The 23,526-nt window shown below is 35.0% G+C and overlaps 1 protein-coding gene across 1 annotated transcript in view; it reads left to right on the top strand.

The window, feature by feature from the left end:
- The window catches only part of NDUFS4 (NADH:ubiquinone oxidoreductase subunit S4), a 114,457-nt gene that overhangs the window by 23,527 nt on the left and 67,404 nt on the right, over positions 1-23,526 (top strand). The window contains exon 2 of the mRNA XM_026017033.2: positions 21,717-21,795. Coding sequence (XP_025872818.1) covers positions 21,717-21,795 — 79 coding nt within the window. The remainder of the gene's footprint in view (positions 1-21,716; positions 21,796-23,526) is intronic.

Raw genomic sequence — 23,526 nt, 5'->3', positions numbered from 1 at the left:
TCTGTGTTTTTTTGTGTGTGTTTTAGCAGAATGGTGTGCTGCTGTCAAGTCAGGTAGCATGTTTCTTCATGAAGAGGTGGTTCACAGGCCCTATGATGAGATACTTGGTTGACTAAAGATATATAATAGCAATAGTCTGACAGCAAGAATGGTTATGTCAAACAACTGTGTGTTCTTTTTTGAAAAGATTTTATTTATTTATTAGTGTGTGTAAGAGAGAGAGCACGTGCGCAAACATGAGCGGGGGATGGGGGGCAGTGAGGGGGTGGAGGGACAAGCAGGGATGCTGGGCTCGATTCTAGGACCCTGACATCGTGACCTGAGTGGAAGTCAGATGCTTAACTGACCAAGCCACCCACATATCCAAACAGTGCATTATTTGAAGTGGGAGATCTAGGTCCAAATGACCTTGAGTGTTCTAAAAGTCTAGGCTGCTGAGCTTGCTAAATTGTGGTGCCCTTACCGTTTTCCTAGCAATCATATATTTCAAATATCATTCATTTTATCAAGGAAAAATAATTTCAATCTTGCTTTACACCAGTCAGAAAAATCTTTTGGTACAAAATTTGATAGTGATGTTTGGAATTCAGGTCCATAGGTTATGTGAGAAACAAAGGCAAAAGAAAAATGAAATTTCCTTACTACTTACAATTGACAAGTCCTTGAAACAGACCGAATGACCTTCCTCTAGGGACTCAGCTGCCTCAGTGTTAATACTTTGCTAAGGGCAAGAGGCAATCTTATCCCCACCCCCTTGAATCCTTAAGTCTTCTTTAATATATAAAATAATTCCTTTGGAAATTTCCTTTATCTCTGTTCCCCAGGATACTGGTTGGTAATCATCCTCCAAGCATATAGCCCACTGATACACTTCTGAAGGGTCTCATGACTGAGTTTTTACTAAACAGTAATAAATGATCTTTTCCTAACAATAGCTAGCCTATTCAAAGTACTGGAAACCTTGCTTCCAAAATTCTTTAGAGACTTAATGCAATCCCTGACCCCCTCTGAACTTAAAAGTATATAATCGGCTGCTCCATATGACCTCAGTGCAGCTCTTTCTGCCCATGGATCCTGTCCCCATGGTACTGAAATTATAAAACACCTTTTGAGGTGCCTGGGTGGCTCAGTGAGTTAAGCATCTGACTTCAGCTCAGGTCATGATATTGGGGTCCTGGAGTCAAGCACCATATCTGCTCCATGCTCAACTGGGAGCTTGCTTGTTCCTTTGCCCCTCCCCCCACTTGTTCTCTCTCTTTCTTTTTTCTTTCTCTCATAAATAAAATCTTATACACATTTTTTGCACAGAAGACATCTCAAGAATTCTTTCTTGGTTGTTGGCTCCAAACCCTACCATTTCAGACCACATCAAATAAGCAATCACCTCTGGAGAGCACAACTAACTATTGAGGGTGTAGATTAAAATTAACTTGTAAGTATGAGATGGGACTATTAATACTGAAGATTTATTTTTTCTTACTTCAACAGCTGGACTAGATAACATTTATTGAATCTTGACCAAATGCCAAGCACTTACTAAAGCTTTATATACATTGTCTCATTTAATACTCACAGTAACCACATGCAGTGAGTAAAAATATGGTCAACATTACTTTTCAATGTAATATTTTGAAGAGATAATGCAGTCAGAGAATTCTGTATATATAAAGTAAATTTTAGGAGGCTTTTTCTTCTCTGTTTCATTTGCTCATTTACCACGGCTCTCCTCACCCTCCAAGAAATGAACTGTTACTAGTTTCTTATGTTTGGAGTTTGTGCATATTCAAGCAACTACTTAAGCAAATACTTTACTCCTTTCCATTTTTCTATAAATAAAGCATTTATATTATTTAATGTAATATAAATAATTGGCTAATATTTTTTCCATTTTCCTTTCAGTTTTTCAACTTTTTAAGAAGTTCTTATTTTAAATAATCTCTATACCCAACATGGAACTTGAACTTAAGACCCTGAGATCAAGAGTTGCACACTCCACTGACTGAACCAGCCAGGCATCCCTCGATTTTTCAACTTTTTATTACAATTTTCACATATACAAAACGTTAGACTATATTGAATTCATAAACCCACCACCTAGATTTATGATTGTTAATACTTTGGTGTGTTTTTTGCTCATTTTGCTTTTATGTATTATATGTATATAGGTAAGCAAAATGGAGATATATATATTTATTTATTTATAAGCAAAATACACAAACATATATATTCTTTTCTACCTAAGCTACTTGAAAGTAAATTATAAAAGTCATGGTACTCCATCCCTAAACACTTCCATATATATTTTTTAAAGATTTTTATTTATTTATTTGACAGAATCAGAGAACACAAGTACACAAGTGGGGAGAAATAGCAGAGGGAGCAGGAGAAGCAGACTCCCTGCTGAGCAGGGACCCTAATGCTGGCTCAGTCCCAGGACTCTGGAATCATGACCTGAACCGAAGACAAACGCTTAATGACTGAGACACCCAGGCACCCCAGTACTTCCATATTTTGAGATAAATTACCACTAGGCAATGAAGGATTTTAAGCAAAGGAGTGGAATGATTGGGTATAATTACTTGGTGAGGTGGAAGATGCCTTTAAGGATAAGACTAGAAAAAAAAAAAGGGTAAGACTAGAGTCAGGGAGATCAAGTAAGTGTTTTATTAGTGAAGGTGGGAGGGAATAAGGACAGAATCAGTGGATTTGGTAGAAGTTTATGGTTAATTGGACAGAAAAAGAAAACTTAGTTTATGTTTTTTAGAGTAATTCTTGAAAAGATGTGTTTGTTCATCTTTTGTAGGGTTGCCTTTCCTCTTTTACTCCTAAATAAGCTGGTAATGTTACTAGAGGGAAAGAATCGAACATTTCTTTCTCAGCAGGCACTCCATGCCAGTTACTTAACATGCTGTTTAATTCTGCGGGTCATTCTGTGAGGTATTATTATCCTTATTTTTGCAGATGAGGAAATTGAAGTGCAGAGTTGTGAAGTAGTTTGTTCAAGATCATATTCCTCTTAAGCTGCAGATCTGGAATTTTAACATGGGTCTGACTGATTTTGAAGTCACTATATGACAGTTTTCTAAGTTGTTTCAGGAAGTTTAAAAAATATTGATGTTAGTGATTTTTTTCTTCTGAACGTATTTGTAATTATTCTTAACCATGTAATCATCAGCCTGTAAGAAATTGTATGACCCAGGGTACCAGGTTTGCTAAGGGACAGATACTTCATCTTTGAATTGAAGAGTGAGCAGCACCTACCAACTAGCTGTTCTCTTTGATGGAATATTGCTGGATGATGAATACTAATCTGTTTGGTTTTCATGTCTTATAATTTCAGCACATTATCTGTGATCAAATTTATTGTTTATTATCTTTTAAAAATATTTTTAATATAGACATAATCCCAATTGTTTTATAGCAGAGGTTTTAAACCAAAAGATTCCTAAGCTGAACAAAATAAGCAACAAGTTGGAATACTTCTAAGTGAAGATAAATGAGGATAAAATTCATAACTTTTTTTTAAATTAGGTAATCTGTCTAAGATGAAACAGTAGCATTAAAGCTGACATGAAGCAAATCATCTTACAGCTTTTGACCCCTTTAAGCTTTGGAGCTATAAGAAAAAAATCATGTTGCTTTTAAAGACCAGAAATGGGCTTTTTAAAAGTGACATCTTGATTCACTTGAAAATGGTAAACTCTCAATATGTAATACTCCCAACCTCAGTCAATGTGAAACAGACATCCTATAACTTAAGTTCTCATATGGCATTCCCTAGAGAAATACATGAATAGAGAATTGCTTATCAAGCTGTATCAGTCAAGATACTAAATCCAAAAATATCTGTGGCTTAAACTAACAAAGATTTATTTCTTGTTCATGATTCATGTCCCTAGTGGGATAGCCAGAAGCTCTGTTCCTCCACTATTTGTCCTCACTTGGGGACCCAGACTAACCACTGTTGGTTTCTCTGACAGGGGAAAAGAGGCATTTATGCACTGATTTTTAAAGCTACTAGATAGTGTCACTTCTTTTTCTTTCATTGCCTGAACTAAGTCACATGCCCACACCAAACGTTAGAGATGGCAGTGAGGTATAATCTTACCATATGTTTGGAATGAGAACTAGACTACTCGGCACAACTGTAGTGATTAACACATAATATAGTCTTATGAGGAACATAGAGAATTTTGTGTAGTTGATTAGTAGAATCTTTTTTTTTTTAAAGATAGTACCTCTGAAGTAATACTACTATGATGAATTAAGGATCTTGATGCTGAAGGTTATAACAAGGTAGATAATTGAATATGTCTAGTAGTTACTTAACAGACCAGTCAGTTCTTTCATCTGGGCTTGCTTTTCCTTGTGTTTTGTTTTTTACAACTTCATAAATATATTGAAGAGATTTTGCTTTTAACAACTATTGATAACATAAAAAGTATCAACTATTATATAAAATGTGCTAAATAATGGTGCTAAAGGAATGGTCTGAAAAATCATTAGGGTGGTAATTGGTATTAAGTATGTTAGTGAAGTATGACTTATTTAGTGTTATACAGACATGCACTATAGATTTTTTTTGGAAAATATAGTACCTGAGGCAGTACAGAGAGTGATTATATTAAAGTTCAACAACTTCAATTTGATCTTTGAAAAATTTGTGAAGAGATGATTGATTATGTATATAGATATGCTTCTACATGCCTAAAGAAGCCGTTTTCTAGGCAGTTATAAATCTTTGGCTTTGACAAACTTGCATGTGTGTATTCCTCTATTAGTGGTTGTAAACAGGGTCAACAGTTTCTTTACAAGGCATAATCTTTCTTTAAAAGTGTAAAATATACATAATACACAATTTACAATTTTAACCATTTTTAAGTGTAGTACCACCATACATCTCCAGAATGTTTTTTTCATCTTCTAAAACTGAAATTCTCTACCTATTAAATAATAACTCTTTATTCTTCTCTCCCCTCAATGCCTGGCAAACACCATTGTACTTTTTGTTTTCATGAATTTCAGTACTCGAGGTACTTCCTGTGAGTGGAATCATACAGTTTGTCTTTTTGTTACTGACTTATATCACCTATCATTTCTTTAAGGTTCATCTGTGTTGTAGCATGTGTCAGAATTTCCATCCTTCTTAAGGCTGAATAGTACTTTGTTGTATGTATATACTAATTATTTTTAATCCATCACATCTGTGGGTTTCTTCCTCCTTTTGGCTACTGTGAATAATGCTGCTATATGTTCTCAGTCCTTCAGGGTATGTACCCAGAAGTAGAATTGCTGGATCATATGGTAATTGTTAATTTTTTAATGAATTGCTATACTGTTTTCCATAGTATTTATACCATTTTGCACTCTTGCCTGTGATTCCATTTTCTCCACATCCTTGCTAGCATTTTCTCTCTTCCCTCTCCCTGCCTCCCTTCCTTAGTCATTCTAATGAGTATCATGTTGTGTCTTTTAGTTTTATTTGCATTTCCTTGATAACTAGTGATGTGTTGAACAGTGTTCAAGTGTTTATTGGCCTTTGAGAAATGTCTGTTCAAGTCCTCTGCTCATTTTTGAATTGGGTTAGTTGTTTCATTGTTGAATTTTAGCAATACTCTATATATTCTGGATATCCCTTGTCAGATTATTGTAATTTGCAAATACTTTTCTCTAGCAAATTTCCTTTTTTCTTCTTTTATAAAAAGATTTTATTTATTTATTCATGAGAGACACAGAGAGAGAGAGAGAGGAAAGGAGGGAGAGGCAGAGACACAGGCAGAGGGAGAGGCAGGCTCCGTGAAGGAGCCTGATGTGGGACTCGATCCCGGGTCTCCAGGATCACACCCTTGGCCGAAGGTGGCACTAAACTGCTGAGCCACCCGGGCTGCCCCAATTTCTTTTTCTCACAGGATTATATTTCGTTATATGGCTCTACCATAGTTTATCAATTCACCTATAGAAGGACATCTTGTTTGCTTCCAATTTGGGGCAATTATAAATAAAGCTATGATAAATATTCTTGTACAGATCTTTGTGTGAACATTTGCTTTTAGTTCAGTTAGGTAAATCCTGGTAGCACAATTGCTGGATTGTATGTTAAGACCATGGTAAGAAACTGCCAAACTGTATTCCAAAGTGGCTATACCATTTGTGTTCCTACCAGCATGAATGAGAGTCATTGTTGTTCCACATGCTTGTCAGTATTTGGCGTTGTCGGTTTTTTGGATTTTAGCCATTCCACTAGGTGTGTAGTGGCATCTCACATTGTTTGAGTTTTCAATTCCCAATGAAATAGGATGTGGAAGACCTTTTCATATGCTTATTTGCCATCTGTATATCTTTTTTGGTGAGGTGTCTGTTCAGATCTTTTGCCTGTTTTTTTAAACTGGGTTGTTTTCTTATTGTTGAATATGAAGAGTGCTTTGTATATTGTAGATACAGGTTCTTCATCAGATATGTGTTTTGCAAATATATTCTATCAGTCTATGCTTGTCTTTTCATTGTCTTAAAGTATCTTCCATAGAGCAGAAGCTTTTAATTTTAGTGAAGTCCAACTCATCTATATTTTCTTTCATGGATTTTGCTTCTGGTGTTGTATCTAAAAACTCAGAAGCAAACCAAGGTAGCTAGAGTTTTATGTTATTTTCTAGAAGCTTGATAGTTTTGCTTCTTACATTTAGGTCTATGATCCATTTTGAGTTAATTTTTGTGAAAGGTGTAAAGTCAGTGTGTTAAGTTCGTTTTTCTCCATGTGGATATTCTAGTTCCACTTAATGAAAGAGATTGTGTTGAATCTGCTTATTAAGTTGGAAAGAACTGACATTAACAATATTGTCTTCCTATCTCTATGTATTTATAGGATCTTTGATTTCTTTGGAGTTTTCTAACTTCATCATATACACCTTGCAAATACTGTTTTTATTACCTCAAAATATAATCTTCAAAAAGTCTTAATGGGGAAAAGATAAAAAGAAACCATCAGCAATGGAAAATAGTATGTGAGGGGCACCTGGGTGGCTCAGTGGGTCAAGCATCTGCCTTCAGCTCAGGTCATAATCCCAGAGTCCTGGGATCAAGCTCCATGTTGTGGGGCTCACTGCTCAGCAGGGACCTTGCTTCTCCCTTTCTCTTTGCTTGACACTCTCTCTGCTTGTATTCTGTCAAATAAATAAAATCTTAAAAAAAAAAGAAAATAGTATCTGAATAAGAATAAACAGTACTGATTCAAAGTACTAACACTATTCTCCCTTTGAAGCAAACTAACTTTATCAACTAAGGAGAATAAAATTCCCATCCTTCATATCCCATGTAGCAAATTGAAAACATGGCCCCAAATTTGACACTCCTCCCTTCATTCAACAGCTGCAGGTTCCCTATTCCTAGAATCTGAGCCCTGTGACTACTTGATCAATATGATACAAAACTGAGGCTATGTGTATTTCCAGGCTCAGGCCTTAAAAAACTGCAGTTTCCATTTTCTGTCTCTTAGAACATTGCTTCTTGGGATATTCACCATTGGAATCCACCCACCATACTGTGAAGAAGTCCAAGGTACCCCACAGAGAGACCCAGATGTGGAGACATCAGTAACATCACTTTGCCAGCCATGTAAATGATCCTCTAGCCCAAGTTGAGCCATCCCAGCAGATACGACATGGAGCAGAGACAAACTTCCCTGCCAAACTCTTGCCTAAAATGCAGATTTGTGAGCAAAACAAATGACTTGTTGTTTTAAGCAACTGAGTATTAGAGTAGTTTGTATCCAACTATAGATAATAAAAACATCTGTACAAATAACTGAAGATGGTTTTGTAAACATTAAAATTGAACCAATAACTTTAAAAGACCAGAAATGAACTGATCAACTTCTAGGTAAAAGTAAAATTCCTAATCCTATAGAAATTATTATGGAATTAATTAATCCTCAACCTTTTGATTAAACCTACTACCTCTGTTGTCAATTTATTGCAAATTGAATTAATCCAAATTCACATTAAACCAGAAAGTATTCCGTTCCATTAAGAAGTGTTAAACCACAAGAAAATATTTCTAAGAGTTCTAACTGAAAATTACAATAAAAACATATATATACTCTCCATGTCACAATAATGATCTCAGACTTAAAATACTTTGGCATTTGGGTCAATCACCTTCAAGCTAATGCTCTTGAAGTCTTCAAGATTTTTTTTTTTTTAAGATTTTATTTATTTATTCACGAGAGACACAGAGAGAGTGAGTCAGAGACACAGGCAGAGAGAGAAGCAAGCTTCATGCAGGAAGCCCGATGTGGGACTCGATCCTGGGTCTCCAGGATCACACCCTGGGCCAAAGGCAGACGTTCCACCACTAAGTCACCCAGGCGTCCCCCCCTTTTTTTTGTTTTTAAAGATTCAAGATCTTTAATCAATAGAGAAAACTTAAACTGTCATTATACTGTACTCACCATGCAGAAGCAAGAAAGAAGTAATTGTTAATGGAAAAAATAAAGATGAGGGGTTCAAAGGACCATTTCAATGTGAAAATATGTGTAGTGAAAGGAAAGGCAAGGATATTACAAATGCTCTGGTATTCAGTGGAAATAACAGTGAAAATAGCTTATAATCTAGTCACAAATAAGTTCCTTGTTTCTAATTCAGATTTATCACAAAATTTCTAATCTTTACCTACATACTTAATGTTATCTTAAACTGTTCCCCTTGTCAGGTGCATAAAAATTAACAATCTCTTGCGTAGGTATCCTTTTTCCCATTCTTCTGAGCCAGATGGAACTTGCAGCACAGACTAATAGCAGTTGTCCTCTGAACACAACTCAAGCCAAAAACTTAAACTAATCCTTTGAGTGTCATCCAACAGATGAAGGAAAGATTTGTGCAAGAGGGATAAGGGTAATTATGCTTATTACATAACAGACCTTGGAATGAAATTGAGGAGTAAAAGAAGGAGAATGTGATCAAGGTTTTGGAGGGTGATAATGAAGAAATTGGAGGGCGCGATGGAAAATGAAAAAGGAAAGGAGAAACAAATCTACCCAAGTTTGTAACAACAAGTTAGCAAAATAAACCTAAATGAGTAAAAATAAAAGAAATAAGAAATATAGATGTCATGGTGATGATAGTAATTATATTACAAAATACAATGAATATATGAAAAGTACATGTTTAGGAAGGTCAAATCATTGAGGTATAGTGGCCAATAAAAAATAACTCTTCTGGTTTGGAATGCCTTAAAGGAAGTGAGTTGCTGCACTTTACAATGTCTTGTAAATAATTGGAAGCAAATTTACTGTAAGATGTCAATTTTCTTTTAAGATTTTATTTATTTATTTGACAGAGAGAGCACAAGCAGGGGTAGTGGCAGGCAGAGGGAGAGGGAGAAGCAGGCTCTAGGATAAGCAAAGAGCCCAATGCACAGCTCAGTCCCAGGATCCTGGGACCATGGCAGATGCTTGACCATCTGAGACACCCAGGCACCTCAAGATGTCAATTATTAAGATTTTATTTTTTAAGACTTTATTTATTTATTTGAAAGAAAGAGCACAAGCTGGGGGAGAGGGAGAGGCAGATGGAAGCACACTCCCCACTGAGCACAGAGCCTGTGATGCGGGGCTTGATCCCAGGACCCCTGGGATCATGATCTGAGCTAAAGTCAGATGCTCAACCGACTGAGCCACCCACACGTCCCTAATCTACAAGTTAAATATAAAAAATTCTAACAGAATTTTTATAAAATTAGATAATTCTCATTGGGAAGAAAAAATTTACAAAAATAACCAAGAATATTTTGAAAACTAAAAGGCAAGATTTGCCTTGCCTACTAATATGCTACAATAATTAAAATATGGTATTAGCACAGGCACACAGATCAAATAAACAGTACAGATCAGAATACAAAAACAGATCATGTAGATTTGTAAGTCTATTATATAATAAAAGTGCAATTTTAAATTAGTGGCGAAAGGATGGACTATTTAATAAATAATAATGAAATGATTGGCTAGCCTTTCATGGAAGAAAAATGTTTGAATCCTGCAATAAAATAGTTCTACCATCTATTAAAGAATTCCAAATGGATTCATACACACACACACACACACACACACACACTGTGTTATGTATAAATTACTGGAATAAAATATAAGAGTTTTTAAAATAGCATTCGGATGGAAAAGTTTTCTTAACCAAGACACAAGGCAAGATACCCACAAACTGTGAAAGAAAAATAACTTCTGAACAAGTGTACTACAAGCTGAAGGAAATATCATAAAAAGTACAACATATACAGCAGTTTAAACACTAATATATAGAATATATAAAGGACTCTTAGAAACCAAGGCAGAAATCACCTAAAAAAGAGAAAGAAAGCAGAGGAGCTATACATGCTAGACATTAATTCCAGCTATATCAATAATCACTTTAGGAATAGTCTCAATAATATACCAATTGAAAGAGAAACTGTGTCAGAGTGGATTTAAAAAGAGAACAAGACCCAACTATATGTTACCTAAGAGAAAACCATATTAAATATAAAGACATGGACAGATTAAAAGTGAAGAGATGGAGAAAGATATGCCATGCTAACAGTAATCAAATGTTACTGCCATAGCAATATTAATCTCAGATAAACTAGATTATCAGGAATGGGGCTCCTGGTTGGCTAGTTGGTAGGGTATCTGACTCTTTGACTCTTTTTTTTTTTTCTTAATCTCAGAGTCATGAGTTTGAGCCCCACGGTGGGTGTAGAGATCACTTTTAAAAAATTATCAGGAATAAAGAGGGGGTATTACATCATTAGAAAGGGGTCAGTTCTCCAAGAAGATATCAGCAACACTTAAGATATGTAGGACCAACAAAAGAATGTCATAAATGTGGGGCAAAACCCAAAAGAGCTACAAGGAGAAACAAATTCATTTATTATCATTAGGAGACTTCAACACTCTTCTTCAAAAAAAAAGAAAAAGATTTTATTTTCAAATAATCTATACTAATAGTAACTGACAGAGCCATCCAGCAGAATATCAGTAAGGATACAGTTGAAATGAGGAGCACATCAGTCAAGTAGATTTAGTTGGCATTTTTTACTTTTTTTAAAATTTAAATTCAATTAGCCAACATACAGTACATTATTAGCCTCAGATGTGGTGTTCAATTTATCAGTTGCGCATGGTTTAAGTGACATTTACAGAATACATCACCCAACAGCAGCATATACATCCTTCTAAACTCACATTGAACATTCACCAAGTTAGTCACATTCTCAGCCATAAAACACACCCTAACAAATTTAAAAGAATAGAAATCACACAGAGTATACTTTCAGTCAACAATGGAATTAAACTGGAAACCGGTAACAGAAAACTGGAAAATCCCCAGTTATTTGGAGATTAAACATCATGCTTCTAAATAAATTATGTGTCAGAAGAAGTCTCAGAGAAATTTTAAAATATTTTGAACTAAATGAAAATGAAAATACAGCTTTTCAAAATCTGATGCAGCAAATGCAGTGTTTAAAACTTAGCACTTAATATATACATCAGAAAAGACAAAGTGTAAATTCAATAATCCAAGATTCTGCCAATGGAGACTATAGGAAAGTGCAATATAAATCAATATAAGTCAAGCAGAGGAAAAAAAATAAAAGTTATTGCAGAAATTAATGACTTTGTAAACAGGAAATTGGTAAATTGATAGAACTGTTAAAATGGATAAAAATCAACAAAACCATAACCTGTTCTTTGAAAAGATCGGAGAAGTGATAAATCTCTGGTCAGGCTAACCAAGAAAAAAAAAGACAAAGGGGATCCCTAGGTGGCTCAGCGGTTTAGTGCCTGCCTTTGGTTCAGGGCGTGATCCTAGAGTCCCAGGATCAAGTCCTGCATCAGGCTCCCTGCCTGGAGCCTGCTTCTCCTGCCTTCTCCTGGAGCCTGTCTCTGCTCGGTTTAGTGCCTGCCTTTGGTTCAGGGCGTGATCCTAGAGTCCCAGGATCAAGTCCCGCATCAGGCTCTCTCCATGGAGCCTGCTTCTCCCTCTGCTTGTGTCTCTGCCCCTTTCTCTCTCTGTCTCTCATGAATAAATAAATAAAATCTTAAAAAAAAAAGACAAAAAATTACCAATATCAGAAACAAAAGCAAGTCATTGTTGACACCTAGGCATTCAAGAGATAATAAAGAAGTATTATAAATACCTCTGTGCCCACAAATATGATAACTTAAGAAGAAATAAACTAATTATTTGAAAAACACAAACTACCACAACTGATGGAAAGAGAAATAATCTGGATAGGCCTACAGCTATTAAGGAAATTGAATCAGTAATTAATGACCTTCCAAAAAAAAAAAAAGAAGAAGAAGAAGAAAGCACCAGGCTCAGACAGTGCTTCTGCCAAATATTTAAAAAGAAATGATAATAATTTTCTACACTCTCTTCCAGAAGGGAACATGTCTTAACTCATTTGATGAAACCAGCATTATCTTAACTACCAACTCCAGGAAAAAAAGGGTGGCGGGGGAGGGGGGAACTATAGACCATTATCTCTTATGAACACAGATGCAGAAATCCTCAACAAAATAAAAATATTTATACAATGCAACCAAGTAGGATGTATTCCAGATATGCAAGGCTGGATCAATATCTGAAAATCAATTAATATCCAGTACATCAACAATCTAAAAAAAAAAATCACTTGATCACATTGTCACATAAAAGACAAAATCCAATACCCAACATACTAAAAACTCTCAGCAAACTTAAGAATAGAGGGGAGCTTCCAAAAACTGATAAAGAACATATACATGAAATCTACAACAAACATACTTAATGATGAGTAACTACTCCTGAGACTGGGAAAAGGCAGATATCCCCTCTTGCTAATCCTATTTAACATTGTACTAGAAGTCTTGCTAGTGGTAATAAGGCAAGAGGGTGAAATGATAACTAAATATATCGGGAAAGAAAATATAACACTGTCCTAGCTTGCAGATGACAACACTGTAAGGAAAAATCCCAAAGAATTAACAAAAAACAATCTAGAGCTAAAAAGTAATTATAATAGCAATTTGTGAGATATGTTAATATCCAAAACCAATTGCTTTCTTGTATCACCATCAAGGACTAATTGGAATTTGATATTAAAAATGCAATATTAGGGACGCCTGGGTGGCTCAGCAGTTGAGCGTCTGCCTTTGGCTCGGAGGTGATCCCGAGGTTCAGGATCGAGCCTGATTCTCCCTCTGCCTATGTCTCTGCCTCTCTCTCTCTCTCTCTCTCTCTGTCTGTCTTTCTACCTATCTCTCATGAATAAAGAAATAATATCTTAAATGCAATACCAGAGGCACCTGGGTGGCTCAATTGGTTAAGCCTTTGCTTAGGCTCAGGTCATGATCTCAGGGTCTTGGGACTGAGGCCCACATCATGCTCCTTGCTCAGTGGGAAATCTTCTCCCTCTGCATCTGCCCCTTCCCTGCTCATGCTTGCTCACACACTCTCTCTCAAATAAATAAATAAAATCTTTAAAGAAAAATGCAGTATCATTCGCATTAGCACCAATAAAGAAATAAATATATGAAGGTAAATGTAACAACATATATATAAGATGTATATGAAAAAAACTAGGAAACTGATAAATCACAAAATAAATAAATGAAGGTACATTCCATGTTCGTGGATAGGAAGACTCAATATTAGTAAAATGTCAATTCTCCCCAACTTGGTCTGCAGATCCAGCACTTCCAAATAAAAATTCTAGCAAGTTATTTCATAGGTATTGGCAAGGCAATTCTAAATTCATATGGAAAGACAAAAGACCCAGAATAGTCAACATAATACTGTAAAAAAATAACAAAGTTAGAGGATTAAACACTGATTTCCTTCTCACTACACTTATCAGTAACCAAGATAGAGTGGCATTGGCAGAAGAATAAACAAGTAGATCAATAGAACATGAACAATAGCCCAGAAATAGATTACTCAAATACAGTCAATTGATCTTTGAGATAGGAGCAAAGGCAATCCAATGGTGAAAAGATAATTTTTTTCACCAAGTGGAACTAGAATATATCCACATGGAGAAAAACGAACTTAACACACTGACTTTACACCTTTCACAAAAATTAACTCAAAATGGATCATAGACCTAAATGTAAGAAGCAAAACTATCAAGCTTCTAGAAAATAACATAAAACTCTAGCTACCTTGGTTTGCTTCTGAGTTTTTAGATACAACACCAGAAGCAAAATCCATGAAAGAAAATATAGATGAGTTGGACTTCACTAAAATTAAAAGCTTCTGCTCTATGGAAGATACTTTAAGACAATGAAAAGACAAGCATAGACTGATAGAATATATTTGCAAAACACATATCTGATGAAGAACCTGTATCTACAATATACAAAGCACTCTTCATATTCAACAATAAGAAAACAACCCAGTTTAAAAAAATAGGCAAAAGATCTGAACAGACACCTCACCAAAAAAGATATACAGATGGCAATAAGCATATGAAAAGGTCTTCCACATCCTATTTCATTGGGAATTGAAAACTCAAACAATGTGAGATGCCACTACACACCTAGTGGAATGGCTAAAATCCAAAAAACCGACAACGCCAAATACTGACAAGCATGTGGAACAACAATGACTCTCATTCATGCTGGTAGGAACACAAATGGTATAGCCACTTTGGAATACAGTTTGGCAGTTTCTTAAAGCTAACCTTGGTTATAACATACAGTTTAGCAGTTGCCTCCCTAGGTAGTTACCTAAATGAGTTGCAAACTTACATCCCCACAAAAATCTGCATATGAATGTCATTACCAGAAACAACCTTAATATCCATCAACAGGTGAATGGATAAACAAATGTGGTATATATATTTTTGAAAGTTTTAACTCCTTAGAGTTTTAAAGAAAAACAGATTATTATGAGTTATTTATTACCTAGCATTTCCATAAGGGATTATTGAAACAAAGTAGAACTATACTCTTTCCACTTATAAGAATCACAGAAACCACTAGCACAAACTTCAGAGCAAGTCCTTATTTTATAAATTTACACAGAATCAAATTGAGGTGCAGAAAGGTTAAGTGATTTGCTCATAAACAGAAATAGTAGGTACTAAAACCAGAGTTAGAAATAAGACCTCTTGTTTTCCATTTCCAGGATATCTCCTTTTCTTATGGGAAACTTGTACAGGAAAACTAAATATAATAAATGACACGCTCAGTATAATAACAGTATTTGGTAATAACAGTCACAGCCCTGAGAGTTTATCCTTTGGGCTGAGAATTAAAGTTGATTCTTAAGAAACCTGAAAATGTGAAATGGCCACTTAAAAAACAGGTACACAGAAAGGCAAGTTCATGAGGCAAATAAAACTTCTAATTTCTCAAAAATAGGTGATAGCAAAGTTAAAATTACTACCTGTTTACTAATGATTACTTATCATTTCTACGTGTATACTTTTTAGTTTTGTGATACATTACCCAATAACATAAGATTATTAATATATTGGCAGTTTTTGCCTTTGGCTATTTAGTGAATTGTGCTATTAGGAACATTGGTGTACAAATACCTATTTGAGTCCCTGCTTTTAATTCTTTTGAGTATATATCCAGAAGTGGAATTGCTGAATCATGTGGTAATTCTTGGTTTAATTTTTTTAGGAACTGCCATACTGCTTTCCATAGCAACTGCACGATTTTACATTCCCATCAGCGATGCGCCGTGTTCTAGTTCTTTATATCCCAGCAACACTTATTTTTTTGATAACCATCCAAATGGGTATGAATTTGTATCTCATTGTGGTTTTGATTTACATTTTCCTAATGATTAGTAATGTTGAGTATCTCTTTGTGTGCTTGTTGACTATAGATCTTTGGATAAATGCCATTCAAGTCCTTTTCCATCCTTTTCCCATTTTTAATTAGGCTATTTGATTTTTTGTCAAGTGACTCCCTCTTGAAATTTAAGATGTATTCCTTCTGGGGCACCTGGCTGATGTAGTCAGTAGAGCAATGTGAATCTTGATCTTGGGGTCACGAGTTCTAACGCTACACTGAGCATAGAGATTACTTAAAAAAAAAAAAAAAGAATTCTCCCTACTTACTGATTTCTAGGAGCTTTTTAACCTGTTTTGGATTTTTTACTATTTTATATTGTAGATATTTTCTTCTTCTTTGTTATCTTTTGTCTTCTTTTATAGTATCATTGGTTTAGAAGTTTTTATATTTTGTCATTTTTTTCTTTTATACTTTTTAGGTTTTATTTCTGGTTTAATGTTTTTATACTCTTATATTATTAAAAAACACTTTATTTCCTGCCTAGCAATTTACTGATGTAACATTCTTTAAAGGCTAATCCACAAATAGATATTTGCTATATTTTGCATCTAATCTAAAAATAACTGTAGGGGCAGCCCAGGTGGCTCAGCGGTTTAGCGCCGCCTTCAGCCCAGGGCCTGATCCTGGAGACCTGGGATCGAGTCCCACCTCAGGCTCCCTCCATGGAGCCTGCTTCTCCCTCTACCTGTGTCTCTGCCTCTCTCTCTCTCTGTATCTCTCATGAATAAATAAATAAAATCTTTTAAAAGCTCAGATCTGAAAAAAAATAAAAATAAAAAACTAAAAATAACTGTAGCTTATATTTTATAGGTATAATTAATTAAATACTGTGTTTATAATTGACTCTAGATCTTTGTTCCTACCTTAACTATTTATAATTGGAGGAAAATCCTTCTCCATATCCGAGATTTGATTTTTTAAAAATAATTACTGTTTCTACGTTTAGGGAGCAGCTACATAGCACATGACCTAATAAGACCTAATGACACATACATGCACGTATACATATGCACATATTACGTGTGTGTTCTTAGGCAAAATTTTCTGTAATAAATGATATGAATATAGTTTCAAATAATAAAAATTCCTGTTTATGATTTCTTTGCAGTCTGGTTTATCTTTAAGGTTTTTTGGGGGGCACCAGGGTGGCTCAGATTGGTTAAACATCTGCCTTTGGCTCAGGTCATGATTTCTGGGTCCTGGGATCGAGCCCCACGTTGAGCTCCCTGCTCAGGGAGGAGTCTGCTTCTCATTCTCCCTCTGCCTCTCCCCTCTGCCTGGCTGGCTCTTTCTCTCTCTCAAATGGGTAAATAAAATCATTTAAAAAAAAAGTGTTTTCTTATCAAAAGTAAGAAAACTTATCAAAAGTTTTGTCATTTTTAATTCTTTCTGGTAGGATTACTTAATGTCTTTTGTCACTTTTTTAAAAAAAAGATTTTTATTTAATTATTTATTTGGGAGAAAGAGAATGAGAGAGAATGAACAGGGGGAAGGGCAGAGGAAGAAGCAGAGAGCCCTTCGTGGGCCTCAATCCTAGGATCCTGGGACCATGACCTGAGCGAAAGGCAGGCACTGAACCTACTGAGCTATCCAGGTACCCTATAGCCACTTTTTAATTGTTTTTTATATACAGCCTGATAAAGATATGATTTTTCATCTGTGTATTTGTTTGTAAAAGTTATTATCTGTTTTCAGAAAGTGATATATAACTTCATTATTATGATTAGTTGGAGATTAATCTAAAATTTAAAAAATAGATCTTTATGCTTTTAAAATTTTGCTTTAGGTTATGACTTAATATACAATAAGATTTTATTACACAATTTAAGAGAAAATTATTTATTTTTTATTATATATTTTTTAAAAGATTATTTATTTATTCATGAGAGACACAGAGAGAGAGAGAGAGGCAGAGACACAGGCAGAGGGAGAAGCAGGGAGCCGGATGCAGGACTTGATCCTGGGACTCCAGGAGTGCTCCCTGGGTTGAAGGCAGGTGCTAAACCACTGAGCCGCTCAGGGATCCCCAAGAAAATTGTTTAAATCAAATTCACTGTATAATCCAAAATTACACAGTTCATGGATTATAGAATTTTAATCTTTGTTATTACCATAGAGTTTTAATCTATGTAGAATAATTTACACTATTTTGATTTAGCACTTCTCTTCATTAGAGGAGCTTTGCAGCCTCATTTTCTTGAAATGTAGCTACATTTTATAATATTTCCAATATTTTAAGTTCTCCTGAGTTCCCTTATTATTGCGTCATTTTTTTCCCTTACAGTATATGAATTTGGTTAAGAGTATTCAGAATGTTTTATTGTCATGTTGTTGATCTTAATGATTTCCAGAGTAAATTGATTTTTAAGAGTGTTAATCATACTACTTTACATAACATGTATTTTAACTGTATCAATTAAAATAATTTCCATGTAGATGTGTAAATGTAATTTTTTTTTTTGTTTTTTTTAGATTTTTAAATTTACTTATTCATGAGAGACACAGAGAGGCAGAGACATAGGCAGAGTCAGAAGCAGGTTCCCTGTGGGGAGTCCAATGCAGGACTTGATGCTGAGACTCAAAGATCATGACTTGAGCCTAAGGCAGACACTCAACCACTGAGCCACCCAGGTGTCCCTGTGTATATGTATTTCTGAGCAGGATATTTTAAAACAAAATTTTATTTAAATCCAATTAATTAAGATATAATGGATTATTGGTTTCAGAGGTAGAGGTCAGTGATTCATCAGGCTTATATAATACCCAATACTCATTATGTCATATGCCCTTGTCTGTGTTCATCACCCAGTTGCTCCATTCTCCCAACTCCTCCCCTCCAATGACCCTCAGTTTGTTTCCTATGATTGAGAGTCTCTTATGGTTTGCCTGTCTCTGATTTCATCTTGTTTTGTTTTTCCTTCTTCCCCTATGATCCTGTTTGTTTCTTAAATTCCACATATGAGTGAGATCATCTGATAATTGTCTTTCTCTGATTGACTTATTTCACTTAGCATAATATCTTCTAGTTCCATCCACATCCTTGAAAATGGCAGGATTTTCTTTCTTTCTTTCTTTCTTTCTTTCTTTCTTTCTTTCTTTCTTTCTTTCTTTCTTTCGACAGCTGAATAGTAGTCTATTTTATATATATGCACCACATCTTCTTTATCCATTCACCTGTTGAGACACATCTAGGCTCTTTCCATAGTTGGGCTATTGTGAACATTGCTGCTATAGATATTGAGGTGCAGATGCTTCTTTGGATCACTACATTTATATCTTTGGGGTAAATACCTAGTAGTGCAATTGCTGGGTCATAGGATAGCTCTATTTTCAACTTTTTGAGGAACCTCCATACTATTTTTCAGAGTGGCTGCACCAGCTTGCTTTCCCACCAGCAGTGTAAGAGGGTTCCCCTTTCTCCACATCCTCCCCAACATCTGCCATTTCCTAACTTATTAATTTTAGACATTCTGATCAGTGTGCGGTGGTATCTCATTGTGGTTTTGATTTGTAGTTCTCTGATGCTGAGTGATAATATTGAGCATGTTTTCATGTGTCTGTTGGTCATTTGTATGTCTTCTTTGGAGATATGTCTGTTCATGTCTTCTGCCCATTTCTTTTTTTTCTTTTTTTTTTTTTTTTCTTCTGCCCATTTCTTGATTGGATTATTTATTCTTTGAGTGTTGGGTTTGATAAGTCCTTTATAGATTTTGGATACCAGCCCCTTATCTAATGTGTCATTTGCAAACATCTTTTCCTATTCTGTAGGTTGCCTTTTTTGGTTTTATTGACTGTTTCCTTGGCTGTGCAAAAAGCTTTTTATCTTGATGACGTTCCAATAATTCATTTTTACCTTTGTTTCCTTTGCCTTTGGAGATGTGTCTAGCAAGAAGTTGCTGTGGCTGAGGTCAAAGGGGTTGCTGCCTCTGTTCTCTTTTAGGAATTTGATGGATTCCTGTCTCACATTTAGGTCTTTCATCAATTTTGAGTCCATTTTTGTGTATGGTATGAGGAAATGGTTCAGTTCATTCTTCTGCGTGTAGCTGTCCAGTTTTCCCAATACCATTTGTTGAGGAGACTGTCTTTTTTCCATTGGGTATTCTTTCCTGCTTTGTCAAAGATTAGTCACCATAGAGTTGAGGGCCCATTTCTGGGTTCTCTGTTCTGTTCCATTGTTCTATGTATCTGTTTTTGTGCCAGTACCATACTGTTTTGATGATTACAGCTTTGTAATAGAGCTTAAAATCCAGAATTGTGATGCCACCAGTTTTAGTTTTCTTTTTAAACTATCCTTTGGCTATTTGGGTTCTTTTCTGGTTCCATACAAATTTTAGGATTTATTTGTTCCAACTCTGAATTAAGTTGATGGTATTTTCATAGGGATTGCATTGAATGTACAGATTTGAGCAAAGTATTTAAAGTAATAAAGTATTAATTTTTGGAAATAACTGGCATTTAAAAAATATATGTTCATAAAGCAAAAAGGCCTTTTGGATTGTTATCTTTAAATTATGCTATTAGTAGGTAGATTTTCTATAAAGCTGTGTACACCTTAGCTCTTGAAGGCATGATGGTTTGCATTAGGTATTAGTGTTTATGTTGTGTCAGAATTATGATGGTAGTTATACTTCATTTAAAAAAGAAACAACTTGGGGTATCTCCGTGGCTCAGTTGGTTAAGCAGCTGCCTTTGTCTCAGGTCCTGATCCCAGGGTCCTGGGATTGCTCTCCCTCTGCCCTTCCCCTCCTGCTCATGCTTGCTTCTTTGCTCTTTCTCAGATAAATAAAAAATTTAAAAGAAATAAAGAAGAACTTAATACTGTATATTCTGTCAGTTTTGAAACCTGAGTCTTGATTGTATAAGCTAAATTTTGAAGGAGAAATCTGTATAGGATGGCTTAGTATTTTTGAAAATGTAAAATGCTAAATTTAACAATGACAGCATGGCATTCATTAGTATAAAGTACAGTGTGTATATGACGGGAAAAAAAAGATGGTAGTTTTTTTTTTTTAATTTTTTTTTTTTTTTGTATTTATTTATGATAGTCACAGAGAGATAGAGAGAGAGGCAGAGACACAGGCAGAGGGAGAAGCAGGCTCCATGCACCGGGAGCCCGACGTGGGATTCGATCCCGGGTCTCCAGGATCGCGCCCTGGGCCAAAGGCAGGCGCTAAACTGCTGCGCCACCCAGGGATCCCAAAAGATGGTAGTTTTAAGTAATTTCTTTGGGGCAAGGGTCAGAGGATGTTAATACAAAGGAACTAGATTTGGTGCCCGTTTTATTTCTGACTTAATATTTCTTTTAACTATTTAGACTTTCTTTAATTCTGTGAATGAGATACAGGACTAAACTAATAACATTAGTTAACATTATCATATAAATCATTTCTATTTAAACTAATTTTTTTTTGAAATTAGAGTGAAGAAACTTCATTTGTTAACATTATATAATTAAATTCTAACAATATTTACTTTCAGCCATTAAGAATATGATTTTTTTTCTTTTTCTTTCTGATATGATCATTTAGGAATCAGCCTTCCAGAGGGAGTGATAATAGCTTTGAATTTTTTTTCCTGATAGTGACAAACTAGCTACTGTACACTCATGGAGTATGGTAGTTGTTACTGATGGCCTTTCTGTGACAGAGAGCCTATAGACTGACATAAAGTGCAGCCTGTTGTGAACTCCTAAGTGAGTCTGCCAAAAACTCAGCAGACAGAACTAATTGGGGAGAGAAAGGATTTTTGTGCCCTCTTCTCTTTCTTTCTATTCTTTTTGTTTTATAAGACAGATATTGTTAAAGTAGCTCATTTGTGTAAGATTTGTCTGCCTCTCTTTTCTCATTGCATGGATCATTTTTTAACTTAAAGTCTTGCACTGCAGGTCATTAAGCACTTCCACATGGAGGTTGGCACAGGACCAAGCTCGAGACACGCAACTCATAACAGTTGATGAAAAATTGGTAAGAATTTTCTATTATACACTGCTATGATTCTGCCTTCAGGGTTATTTTTGTACAATAGCTTTTCAGAATGGTGTTCTGGTTCTTACCGGAAAATGATGTGAATTTGAATATCTATACTGTATATAAATTTTAAGAGGAAATACTTATTACAAAAAGATAATTTGTGTTAAGCATTATACACAGATATTAACTCATTTGCAGATATTAAAGTTAAAAAGGGCTTCATTTTTGTGGTGTTTATAAGTAGCAATCACAACATTTAAAATTAATGAATATGAATTGAACAAGAATATAAATGTAAGTGAATATGTGTAGTTTTTAATTTTCTCGTTACACGCCTGTTTAGTTAAGTTATAAAACACCAGGTAGTATGTAAACTTAAGTATATTGGGTTTTTTGGAACCAATTATTTTATGGTTGTTTTTATTGTATGTAAATATATGTGTACACACACACATTACATTTATTACTAAATTATGCATGAGAGATTAGAACTAGCAACAAATAAATAATACTCTGTTAATCAGTAGCAGATAGAATTAGAATTATGTTTACTGTCACATAAAAAATTTTTCTATGTGTGGTATTAGATGCAACTTATTATTTATGCTTATATTGGAAAATAGTGTAAATTTTATAGTCTTAGACTTGTAAAAATGTGTAATAGTGTAATCATGCTTTTCATTTTTATCTGGTTTACCATTATCAAGTGTGTAAGTGTGTTTCTTCTCTTCTTCCATTTGTACATTTCTTTTATCACTCAGTGTCGACTCTGTAAGCATAATTTAAATAATAGATCACACTTAAAGCTCTAAACATCATTTATACCGCTAAAGATATAAACAGATACATAAATAGATAAGTAAACAGATAGACAATGGAGAAGTAGTTTGGAAAACTCCGATCTTCTGCTTAAGGCTGGTTAGTTTTATCTTTTAAGCTATCTCCTCTTAGATCTACTTGCTGACCTTGCCATCATCCTAGTCTAGGCTACCATCATCTTTCTTGTAAATTGCTGCAGAATTTTTTAAATTGTTCTCTACAGATACTTTAATCTTCCTTTAATTCATTTTCCAAAGGATAAACAGAATAGTCTTTAAATGCTAGTTTTGTCACTTGTGTAAGATCCATTGGTTTTCTTACTGACCTAAAAGTAAGCATTAAAATCCTTACATGGGAAAAAAAATCCTTATATGGTTTTTGAGGTCTTGTATGATTTAAGTCTTGCCTTCCTCTCTAAGTTTACCTTGTACCACTGTGTTTTATACACTCTGCTCCAGCCACACCAGTCCTGGAACTTGCTGTTCCTTTCTCTCGTTCAGGGTATTCACATTCCAGTTCTCTCTGCCTAGATGCTTTTCACTAATCCTTAGCTCTTATCTAGGGGCGTTCTACTTCTTCTTCAAATAATAATCAAACATCACTTGCTTAGTCAAGTATAAAGGAAATGAGACATGTATGTGTGTAAGAGGAGGATGATTTACATATGACGTGTTCATTAATTAATGAGGGTACTATTTTAATTTTTCCAATGACCATCTTTTTTTTTTTTTTAAGATTTTTATTTATTTATTCATAAGAGAGACAGAGAGAGAGAGAGGCAGAGACATAGGCAGAGCGAGAAGCAGGCTCCCTGGGATCATGCCCTGAGCTTGAAGGCAGATGCTCAACCGATGAACCACCCAGACATCCCTTCAGTGACCATCTTTTAAACCCCATATCTAATAT

Source organism: Vulpes vulpes, chromosome 4 (genome assembly GCF_048418805.1).
Source record: "Vulpes vulpes isolate BD-2025 chromosome 4, VulVul3, whole genome shotgun sequence".
Taxonomy (NCBI): domain Eukaryota; kingdom Metazoa; phylum Chordata; class Mammalia; order Carnivora; family Canidae; genus Vulpes; species Vulpes vulpes.
The sequence above is the reverse complement of the archived record's forward strand: the minus strand, read 5'-3'. Positions and strand labels throughout refer to the sequence as shown.